Source organism: Heliangelus exortis, chromosome 6, assembly GCF_036169615.1.
Source record: "Heliangelus exortis chromosome 6, bHelExo1.hap1, whole genome shotgun sequence".
NCBI classification, from domain to species: Eukaryota; Metazoa; Chordata; class Aves; order Apodiformes; family Trochilidae; genus Heliangelus; species Heliangelus exortis.
This window is the reverse complement of record NC_092427.1, coordinates 30,258,657-30,271,006: the sequence shown is the minus strand read 5'-3', so window position 1 is coordinate 30,271,006 and position 12,350 is coordinate 30,258,657. Positions and strand designations below refer to the sequence as shown.

Genomic DNA, 12,350 nt, shown 5'->3' with positions numbered 1-12,350 from the left:
TGGGTTTTTCATGCATGAAAATTTTCATGCATACATTTTTTTAAAAAAAAAAATTTATGCGCTGAAATACCTAATTTTCACCTAAATTAGAACTTTCATTACAGATTAATTCCCAACCAACCTGTGTAGTAGAAGGAAACCCAACTGATTAATAAACAGATACAGCTTCAGTAACAAGCCTCAGCATTTTGTTTGTACTCTATGAATATAAAGTTTGTACTCTATGAATATAAAATTGTATGGAAAATAAAATACAAAGATTAAGTAATCCTGTAGGGCTTTAAAAATGTATCATCACAGATACTTCATGATGGATTGTGAGAACCAGGTAATCTAGACAAGGTATTTAACATGACAGTTGTCCCCCTTCAAGATTTACTTACCTTCATAGACCCAATCAGGAATCCCATTAAATATTTCATTTTCTTTTCCATCATTAGTTAATTTAATTGCTTGTTCCATTGGACTTCGTTTTAAATAGATATTATTCTGATATACATATACCTAATAAAGAAAGTGTTTCTTTTGAGTATAGGTACCAATAACAAGGGTCAGAGTAAGATCTTCTGTGGTCAATGATCTTACTTTATACCAACAAGAAGATGCAATGAATACAAAATGGGAAATAAATGCTACATCTTCTCCAAAATCAGGTACCTTAGTAAATAATTCATACGTTACAGGCCAGATTTTGTGTTTAATTAGCTGAGAATAAATCCTAAATGACTTCTTTGTTTTTAATAACTTTAGAGGATTCTGTGGCTAGCTTTGGTATAGAAAATCACACACACACAAAAAACCCAAACCCAAAAGCCCCCCAGAACCAAAAAAAACCCAACAATCCCCAAACCTGAAGCTCATTCAAATTTCTGGCTTTTTTTAAAGACACAAACTATTCTATGACTTCTCTTCTGGTTCCATCAAAAGTAGAAGATGAAAACAAATACATAACAGCTACAACTGTCAAATGTGAGATGAGCCAAAAAAAGATTTTACTCTGTCTGGCCTGGTTTGTTAATTTATAATAAATAAGTCACTAAAAGAGACTTCTTGTATGAAATGCTTGAAGGTCTTTGGTACATCTAAATTTCAGTCAAATTAATAGACATGTGGTTAAGATACCTGCACCACAATATCACTTTATTAGAAAATTAATGCCTTTTGAAGCTATGTTGAAATACATATTAATGTATTATTACATTAATAAATGTAAGCATTTATTAGCAACATTCATGTAACATTTAACAACTTTGTGCTTAAATGAAAAACAAATCAACTCCTGAAACTCTCCTTATAAGGAATATTGCATAAAAACATCACAGACATTGTGGGTCAGGAACAACACAGTAGTAGTGTGATAGGAAACTATCTTCACTGTGTTCTGTCTGGAGAATCCTTGATAAAGAAAATAACAATATTTAACTGAATTAAAAGAACTAATAATCCCTTAGAACATTAAAAAAATTCTAATAAATTGTCCATGCATATCTAACCCACTCGTTGGATACCTTCTAAACTAGGATGTTTAAACATTTTTTCTTTCACAAATATTTTGTCAATAATGGATAAGTAGTAAAAAAAATACCACAAACTATTACTGGAACAAAAAATGTAAAAAATTTTATTAAGTTACTAAATGAAACAGGTTTATTGTCATTACTGAGAAATACATGCTTGGCTATCAAGTAGCTACTAAAAAAAAATAAAAATCACAGAGTAAAAATGTAAAAAATATTTTAAACACCGCTTCTCTAACTCTCCATGGTAAACACATCTGTTACACATCAGTTTTCAGGCCTTAAAAGTACATTAAATCCTATATACAAGAATGTTGCCCAATTCTTTATAGAAGATGGTAGTTTAACTGAAACACATACTGTATCTGAGAACATGGATTCTTCTACTGAGACATAGACAAATTAAATTTTAACAAGTTAAAGCTGTTTTCTTTGTCATTCTTGTTTACAACGGATGTTAATACACACAGGGGTTTCAAAAATATGGTCTAACAAAATAATAATCAAAGGCAAATAAATGTCATCTAGCCACACAAAGCAATATCATTCTAGTGCTTCTTAATCTTTACTGACCAATTTGTGTCCAACAGGTGACCAGGATATACACTGAATTTTATGTGGAAGCTGGTTTTCTGTTACAAAACCACTAAAAAAAGGAAAGAAGTTGAGATGGCTTTTTGTGCACAGTGCAAATAGATCATTATACTTTACATTCCTAAAAAATCATAACAGGATATATTTTCTAACAGCTTATTTTTTCTTGAGCAACACAAAATTAAGTCAGGCATTGAGACATGCAGTAGTGTGATGGTGTGCACTAGTGCTGGTAAAGGCTTGCAACTCAGCCCTTTGAAAACATAATCAACACTACAGGAAGCCAGCCTTATCTCTTTCTGGACACTGCACAAGCACGTACAGTCACTTGCTCTACCTGCAGTCTCCACTGCATTCTCAGCAAGTTATTGGGAAAGTGAACTCAGGATATAGCATGCTGAGGAAAGCCTAACAGCAGCAGCTACAGTTACAGATGCTGACCCACATGCAGTACCTCTCTACTCACATTAGCTTGCAGCAATACTTTCCTGTCACCTTGAGCCAACACTTTCCCAGGAATGTAGCAGCTCAGTGCAGCCCCTGTTGCTCAGAGCTAAGAAGTGTTTAGTCATGCTACTGCACGATGCATAAAAAGATGACTGGGGTGGCCGAAGACCTCCTTCAAAGTTGGTTGGAAAGAGGAGTGGTCTGGAGAAGATCTTAGAAAAGAGATCAAATGCCATGGGAAAAGCTGTAAAATTTAGAGGAACCCAAAACGGACTGTTACAAGATCACTTGAGCACTAAAGGACATGTGAGAGTTTTAGGAAAGCCAATTAGATCAACAATTAAAAAGGATGAAGTGGACAACGGAATGGCATGGAGACATCAGGTGTGTGACTGAAGTGGACTCAAGCAGCCAAAATAGGGTAGGAGAAAATTATACAAAGAAGAAAAAAACAAATATAAAACTATCAAGAGCCCTGGATGAGTAGATGAAAAGACTGCATGAATTTATTAGAGGTCATTTTTTCAAACAAACAAGTGACCTGACAAATCCAGGCAAAAGCAAAGCAGGGTGGTAGTCTCACTACTATAAGAGTATTTTGGTGGAAATAATTGCAAACACATAACTACACAATATTCACTATAGCTCTCTGCAAGAAACCTTCAGGCCTTACCCATACATGAGATCATAAATGTGGTATGACGCTGTGTAAGAGTATCTCCACAGCTGCAAAAATTAAGCAAGAAAATACTATTATTAACTTGGAAAAAGATAATCTAATTACACACAATCAGCTGCCTTCTCACAGCCTGCCCCTTTCTTAAGAAAATACCAACAAACATTTCTCTGTGGCAACCATAATCAACAAAATACTAAACAAAACCAAACATTTGATTTAGTGATAAAATAAAAGCATTACCTTTGAATAATTGCTTTCCAGAGCTATGAAATACTTGTCTGATGACAACAAATAATTTGAAGCATTAACTTGTTTCTGAAAGATTAAGAGGTAGATTAGATTGCAGTAAAAAAAGATAAAGATTTGATGAGTGAGATTTTAATCCACTCACTTTTCAACTGGCACTTGAAACACAGCTGCATTTTGTTGCCTTTTTATTGATTGAAAAGGTACATACCATTGTGCTGTTAGTCACGAGGGTAGTTGGGTAGTTCATTTCAACATTGTAAAGAATAATGTCATCTTCTGCTGACTGATGAAGATATTCATTATCTTTATTAAGAAGATAAAGGGGCTGTTACCTTACACAGAAGACACTACAAAACAGATTAGTTTATCAAACTATTCATACTCCTTTCAGCAAATAGATTTTGAGCGTATTTCTTTTGACACCTACAGAAAAACATACAGAATTGTCAACAAATGGTCTACAGGGTTCTTGAGGATGTTCTTAAGATTGCAGACTGCACACAGAATCAGGTAGTTAACTTTGTAATTAACTGCCAGGTTTTTTTTCTCAATAATGTCTGATAAAGAATACCAGGGACAGACACATTAGAAGGTCATCTTCACAATATAAATGTTTTAAAGAAAAAATTTGAGCAATATGCTTATCAGTTCACCAGACCATTCTCATTTGTACAAAATCTGCAGGTAATAGCAGTACCATGTAACTGACACTGCTTATGTGATACTGCCCTTACTTTACAGGTCCTACAAAGTGAGGGTGGGTGTCCTTCAGTGGGAACAGAATTTAACCCTGCCTGTACCAAACTGAGCCACAGTTTGGAAGAGAACGTAGATGAGAATTTCAGGAGGAGGAGAATACTAAGATTAGGTGACACGCTGCCTGCATACTTCAGACAGTATTCTAACAAATGGTGAACTTTTCTTCCAATTGTAAAAGGGATGTCAACATCAAAGTTTTTAACTGTAGAACTTGAACTGCTGCTAGTGATGTCCTGGAAGGCTTCAGTTCAGTTCTAAAACTGTGAATTAAAACTAACTTGGCAAGACCCCATGCCAACAGTACTATTCTGCTTGTCTCTAGTCAGAGAATAAGAATTGCTTGAGGTGGTGCAGAGTGGTGTGTGTACTAGAATGTAATACAAACTACTCAAGCCTTTTCGTGCTGTGCAATCCACTAATTAAACTATTATTTCAGCCACACACAGACATATATAGCAGGAGCAATTAACTTCATATTCTACCTTCTACTTTCAGAAACATGATTAGAACCTCAAGCTTGTTTTCTATGCAAAGTTTGGGAACTCAGGAATTTCAGCAGTGTTATCATTTCTCTAAATGAAATGAGAACAGTTGGGCTCATTGCAAAGCTAGCTACTACTGGAAACAAAGCTGTAAGACAAGCTACCTCAATTTTTACAAGTGGTAAATGAAGAAGTTCTGTGACAAACACAAAAAGGGAGATTGCTTAAGAAATGAGTGACACATTGATGTATTTCTTTCACTTGAAGAAATGAATATGACAGCAAAAGAAATAAAAAACTGAAGGTTTCTGTTAAAGTACAGTTTATACTTGACTCCAACATGTCTGTTGAAACATCAAATACCTGCAGTTTCCAGAATGACTGACAGAGGAGTAAATTTAAACCAAAAGTTTTGACTAGCAGATTGTTTAATTTCATAGTTGGCATTCATTAACAGGGAAGCTGGAATAAAAATACTTTTCTGAGTCTGTATAAACCAGTCTGGAAATATATATTAGAAAGGTGTATGTATATTTTGAGAAAAGGTTTTACTGACCTGATACCCAATATGGAAAAAATGTTTTATACTGGAAGTTTCCATTCAAATAATCCTCCAGTGTAAGAGCTCTGGGACCACCATCTGTGTTGACAGCTAAGAAAAAGACAAAAAATTTCTGTTAATGCAATGTTGTGAAATGGGGAAAAACCAAAACAACAAAAAAGAAGTAACTGCTAGTCAAATATTTCCTATTTTCTATCTTTAGCACTGGGGAACAGTCAGTATCACATAATTCTGGAAGTATGAAGAGAATAGGCACAGCAGAAAGGAACTTCTCAGTTACTGTTTTGGAAAGGTCCTTTAACCTCTGAAGGACTCACCTTTAGGAATACAAAAATAGAAACTAGAAAAATTAATTTGTTCCACCCAGTCATTTATTCATCCACACATATTTACTTTCAGAACCTGTGAATTCAAGAAGATAATTTTCCACACAAAAGACAAATCAAAGATAAATCAACAGGTTTCATGAACTTGTATGTAGAGATAGCTATTTCAATAGGTACCTGCACATATTCAGCCAAGTCAAACAATGGGATGTGCATAGAAACCCCGACTGTCACATTTTATAAATATTTTTCAGTCTAATCAGTGTTAGAAGATGGATAGAAGGCTTGCAAAATAACCCCCATCCACATATATTTCTTAGTAGCCACATGAAAAAATAGATGAAGATATGCAGGTAAAAACAATGCTTGAAATTAATTAATGAGTTAACCCAAACTTCATCTTTTTATTTCATGCTGCAGAAGAAAACTGGCAATGATTCTAGAGAGAAGACAAATACTCTGACACTTAGTTTCTAAAAAGATCAGGTAGCTGTAGATTTTACAAGAGAAATTTAAGGAGCATCAAGCAGACAAGCGAGGGCAATGCTGAAAATCTGATTTGTTAAGTGCATGGAAATGAAAAATTCCATTATAAAAATGTAAAAAGAAACCACAAAGAAAAACTATGCAGTTCTGAAGAGAAAGAGCACACAAAATCTTTAATCTTCAAAAGACACAGGAACATTTCTAATAAAGGCCATTTTTTAGAGTTCAGTACTATAAAGATGGCACCTTTTAAGCTTTGGCATTTTGGATTTTATGCTTTTCTCCTTTAAAACCAAGGTGACTTTTGCCATGGTCTTCAGAAGTAGTGGCAATGTCACTCTGCAGCCTAGTAGATTTCTGCCACTTCCTCATATTTGTTCCTTCAGAGCTCCCAGATGACAGCCAGATAATCAAGATGACTTGTTGTCCTCAGGTTTCATATCATGCTCCATCACTTTCTCATTACAGATGCCCTCTCTGTTAAGATCACACTCACTTCCTGGGAAGGAATTCATATTCTCTTCTATACTACTTTGTAATGATAATACATTTTTTCTTCTGCTAAGTGACTATTAGTTACTGTAGAATACACATGTCAGGTTGACTTTTGACACTAGCCTTGTCTGCACTAATGCAGAAGAAAGCTGTCATGAGAAATAAAACTGAATGCCAATCCATAGGCAAAAACCTACCAGTATAAACACTGAGCTAGCAATATGTCCAGAAAATATCCAAAGAAGTTCAATAAGAAGTTAACTCCTCTTGCTAATACTGTGATGCTATTAGAGATCCTTGATACATTAATGATAATCACAGATAATCACAGAAGATGGCAAACTCTTAAAAAATGCATAGTAAATAATTCCAAAGATTAATCTACTTCTATATTGAATTATTACTTAGTACTAGCTTTCAGTTTAAACTCTACAAGTGAACATCCCTATTAACAAAAGAAAATGGTTGTGCGTATAGGAGACTTCGATTTACAGTCCTGCTTGATACCTTAATTTGGTAAAATTCCCTGGTTCCTTCTTTCAGTTTAAGAGGATTTTTTTTTACAAAAAAGACAAGCAATATCACAAATACCTCATCTCTAAGCTAAATTTCACAGCTCTAATTTAAGCCCATGCTCTTTTAGCCATCTTACCCTAACATACTTAATATTCCATGATAATTTATAATGGCTGCTAATTATTTTCAAAATGCGTCCACTTGCATATGAATTTCTACCAGTGGACTACAAAAAATCTGAAAATGACTAATTCTTGCTTGATTACTTCTAGTTTTGAATGCTTGTTTCTAGGCAACAGAAGACAAATTTAAATGCTTTAATTAAAACATACTCTTTAATTCTTTCCTGTAATTGTCAGGGATTCTTTCTTCTGTAACTAAGATTGGCTCAATGATAGTATTTAAAATCTCTGCTCACAAAACAGACTTTACATGTCTGCAGCACTACATAGACATCAATTTGGATGTCTGTTGGTAGGCTTGGGAAGTTCTTTTGTTGTATTTCATTTCTCCATGAAATAACAAAGATCAAAAAAGATACCCAAGAACAAAGAGAAAGCAAATGGCAGAGCCAACCACAGAAACGAAAGCTTACTAAGTTTCAGCTTTTCTCTTTTCCACCACACTGTTTCAGTATCAATCCTTTGCAGTCCATTTGCATTCATTTATGGAGTGCAGTTCTGTATTTGTCTGTGCACTGAAATGGTTATTTTGCTTCACAATGCAACTTGCTTTATATATTCCATTATTATAACTACTCACTCATGCATTTGTGTGTATTAGACTTACAAATACAATTTTGGTGATAAAAGCCTGCGTTTATTAATTGTCACTGGCTTTATGGAAATATCTTCTCCTTTATTAATCAGTTTGTTGTTGTGAGAAAGTTTAATAAAAAATACAGAATTGTATTCAAAATACGAAATAATTAAAAAAATATAGAATTATATTCAACTCAGATTAAATTTATTCCCACCAATCCATCACTGTGAAATTCTGTTTGTAATATGCAGATTACTCCCTTCCAAAGTCTGGATGTGGGTAGACCAACACAACCCTTGCTTTGGATTTCAAAGCCCTGCTGCATTATTCCACAACATGGTCTAATGTGCATCCACATAAATTGTGTCGTCTTGCCAAATTAAGTGGTCAGACACTTGAAGAGGTTGCCCCGGGGAGGTTGTGGAGACCCCTCCCTTGAAGAGTTCAAGGCCAGGCTGGATGGAGCTTTGAGCAACCTGGTCTAGCCATAGGAGTCCTTGGCCATGCAGGGAAGTTTGAACTGCACGACCATTCGATGGATGAACTGCAGCTCTGCCTGTGTTTCTGCTATTGCTTTTCAACTGCAGACAGGTATTTTGTTTCTTGCTTATTCTGCAGAAGAATACAACGAGCCACACCAGTGCCCAAGTGAAAAGAAACTGTTTAGAGTGGGGTTATCACAGCTGGGTTTACCATAGTAAGGTAAATCACACAGCACATTCCTAACTCAAAAAATGTCAAAAAACTCTCACTGATTTCTTTGGCATAGATGCCATTCACTGTATTGACACTGCCTTCCCTGATCTTCTCAGACACACAGAAATTATGTAGTAAGAGCAAATAAGTACTTCCCTCCTTTCCAAATGGGAAATTGTTTATGAGTATAACTTTTGAGAATTGTTCATGTTTATACTCTTCCATGTGTAACCCAAAACCAGCTGTCCCATTTTGAGAAGTTTGAAGAACATGAAATAACTAGAAACTTAGCACACAAATCCAGAACAGAGTATTTCTTCCAGTTCTTTCAGAATTACAGTTAACATTTCTCTTTGCTGATTTCTTAAACAGAAATTCAGTCTGTGTCTGCACATTTCCCATATGCAATTAATTGTCCTTCTAGACTGCCACATCCTTCCATTTAAGTAGTAGTAAAAATGGAATGTGCAAACAACATTCCATCTCTGTAGCTGTTTCCTGTCTTTGACTTGCAAAATTTGTAACAGTAAAATTAATTTCTATTTCTTCCTTTTACAACTGATCACTCTACTACTATGCGTTAAAAAAAGTTTAAGTGTTTAAACAGATAACTGCAGCACTTGTGGTTCCACCTGAGAATAAGAGGTAATAATAAGATTTGTTCAACATAATTGTGTGTTCAACACAATTGTCACTTCCACAATTTTCTAAAATGTTCCTTCCAAAGCATTCTGTAAAGTGAGATAAATTCTTAATCGTCCTACTGGGTCTAAATATCATGTCTGATATGACTGGTTACCAAACCACTAACCACACAGAAAAAAAAAGAATTCTTTATACAGGCTCCAGTATTGAAAAGGCTTTGACTAAGACCAGTGAGATTGTACGTGATAACTTCAGAAGGAAAAAATACAATCATTTTCTCCTACAGTACTTCCCATAATCTTTTGCAACTTCTTCAGGCTGCCAAACCAACCCTTGGTCTCCTGCCTCTTTTTCCTCACTGCTCTTTTTTTTCTTCACTGTTTTTTTTTACTTAAAACTCAAAAAAATTCAGCCCTGTCTTAACATGCAGACTTGGCATGAGTAAATCTGACTTGATACCATTCATCTAGTAATGAAAGCTCAGATTTTACCATGTTTAAGCTAGCCAAAAAATCTGGCACCCTATCACTGACAGTAAAAGTTCAACCTATCACTCTGAAGGGGTACCTCTCCAGCACTGCCTCCCAGGATATGCTGCATAACATGCTGCATAACAGAATCAACTCTAACTTTCAGAAACCTCCCATCTCTCCCTCAGTGAATCAACCCATGATACTCATATTCCAAAGAAAGAGGAAAGAGATTTCTCCTTTCAAATAACCTGCACATTAACTACAGGACTTAGCTTTCACAAGACTTAAGCAGATAACAGATTTTGTAACATACAACTGTAGATCAAAAAGTGATTTTTTTCATTTCAGTCACCTTGCCAGTACATGAACAAAGAATAATAATAGCAAAAAAATCCCATTAAATAGATACTGTTACTGTAATATAGTCTTTTCATTACTATTTAATTATTTCAGGGCCATTTAAATACCTGTATTACTTACTGTCTTACTGTTCCTCTCTCAGAAAAAAATTACCATCAGGTCAGCACTACTCAGGCTCCAAATTTTAAATTATGCTCATTTCAAACTTTACAGAGAACACAACAGACCTCACTGTGTTGATTTACCTATAGCTGGCATAATAATACTAGAGCAACCTACACATCCCTCTTTTATATAATGCTGACTTTAATTTTCAAATACAATCTTAAATATGTTCACAAGCAACTCACCATACCCTACCTACAGCAAAACTTTAACCTGTAATTGGATACAGAACTTCTGTAATTATCATACAAGCATTTAAAATCAAATGCAAGTTCACCAAGCTAGAGAAACTTGCTAACGATTTGTGAGTCTCCTAACCCCTACCACAAAAGATAACATAACATGAGGGGATCTGAGAATTATTTTTGCAGTCCTGTCTAAGAACATTATATAACATACACAATAAAGTTAATTCAGGTACTTTTCACTTCAAGGAGTTCCTTGTTTCAAACATCTGCTGACATTTCAATTTTACCTTCATCATATTTCAGTTGTCACTACATTTCTGTAAAGTGATAAAGCTGTAACAATTCTAACAGGACAATACTAAAGAATTTTAGAAGCCAAAGTAGGTAAAGATACTGTGTTTTTCACTGCATTAAAATACAAATACCTTACCTTTTGACGGAAGCAGTATAATGCACATAAGTAATAAGGAAAGCAAAAGGCATATAACCACACCAAATATGATTTTTAGCCGGGTCTGCAGGAAAGAAAATCACAGTAATTACATTTCTAGTACTGCCTTTAACACACACTGCTTTGACTTGTAAAGAATTAAATCTTCCCACTCTCTCTAACTTCTGTAATCTATCCAAGCAAAAAGCAAAAATGTCCCTGCAGTACATTTGAAAAGTACTTTCCTTTTCCTTTTTCTTTAAACCAAATACTTTCACATCAGAGCCTGGTCCTTTGTGATAGCTGACAGTTTAAAACAGCAGATGTTAATGTTCCCAGAAGTTGAATTCAGCAGCATACAGACCTTCATTTTCCTGCCGTATTCTAAAAGAATGTAAATTCTCTCTTCTGGGTGTTGGTCAGTGGATATAGGAGGAGGGTTTGAAAAAGCAGTGTCTGTTTTCACAGTTGGAGGCCAAACCTCTGGCAGACTTTTTTTTTTCCTACATACTTTTGAAAACTCTGCCAAATTTCAAAGGCTTCCATAAAATTAGAAACAGGCTTTCAGGGAAGTTCTTGAAGCAGAAATGGACAGTGGGTGGCTACAGGAGTGGTGATTATATACTTCCCATCTATGTGAGCTGTAACCAACATCTGCTTGCACTAACTTAGGGGTTTTATGAATCAACAGTTACTTGATATGTACTGTTTCTCTCTGAAAAAGATCCTTACTGTGTGTTTGGGCAATCCTCACATTCTCAAAGACATAGTCATAACCTTATTTCTACTCTCTACAGAGAAATCTAAAGAAAATCCAACAACTTTATTGTTTATATAGATGTTTGTCTACTTTCTGAAACAGACAATGGTGTATGAATGCAAAACAAGAAACCGAAATCGCTAGCATTTAATGTCTTCCACGTGTGATGGAATTTGCTTTTCTCTCAGAAAATGATTAACTTCCATAGGATATTGTAAAACTTAGGGAAGAAAATAACTACTGGCCCAGTGCAGGTTCTGAAATAGCATTTAAACCACCACTTTCACGTATTTTATTTAACGCACTGAAATGAGGTTAACAGAAAACAAGGAAAACTCTTGAGACCCCAGTGTCAAGTTATATAAGCGAGCCCTCAGCAGAAAGAAGAAACCCTCGAAACGGGAAGCCAAAAGGATGCCGTACTCATTACACTGACTTCATCCAAACACGCATATACGCCTCCCACTGCTATTGCTCTGAGCAGTGAGGGGAACGAAGTCCAGGGGCAGGGCCAGGGGCAGGCGCAGAGCCAGGGGCAGGGCCAGGCGCAGGCAGCCCGCCCGCCTCCCTGCTGCGGGGAGGAGTGTTCCGGGAATAGCGGCCTAGGGCGAGGGCGGGGGGGAGTAACGGGCGGAGGGGAACAGGGCCGTAGCCGCCTGCCCCCAGCAGCTGCTCCGTCAGGGCTGAAAAGAGACAAAAACGTTTAAATGAGGCAACATTTTATGGGCTGATAGTGCCGTGTAGCCTGCCCCTGCAATG

General features: G+C 35.8%; 1 protein-coding gene across 3 annotated transcripts in view; it reads right to left on the bottom strand.

Moving 5' to 3' along the window:
- Window positions 1–12,057, bottom strand: part of FAP (fibroblast activation protein alpha) — a 35,748-nt gene extending 23,691 nt beyond the window's left edge. Inside the window, exons 1-8 of one of the 3 annotated variants that reach the window (XR_011726574.1) lie at window positions 11,196–12,057; window positions 10,832–10,916; window positions 5,284–5,379; window positions 3,695–3,789; window positions 3,478–3,552; window positions 3,232–3,284; window positions 2,091–2,163; window positions 384–504 (exon numbers count right to left, since the gene is read on the bottom strand). Coding sequence is in view for 2 of the 3 variants with exons in the window: in XM_071747504.1 (XP_071603605.1) it covers window positions 384–504; window positions 2,091–2,163; window positions 3,232–3,284; window positions 3,478–3,552; window positions 3,695–3,789; window positions 5,284–5,379; window positions 10,832–10,916; window positions 11,196–11,201 (604 nt within the window). In the remaining variant the exon portion in view is untranslated. The remainder of the gene's footprint in view (window positions 1–383; window positions 505–2,090; window positions 2,164–3,231; window positions 3,285–3,477; window positions 3,553–3,694; window positions 3,790–5,283; window positions 5,380–10,831; window positions 10,917–11,195) is intronic. The other 2 variants (XM_071747504.1, XM_071747503.1) reach the window with 2 other exon arrangements.
- Between the last annotated feature and the right edge of the window lie 293 nt (window positions 12,058–12,350).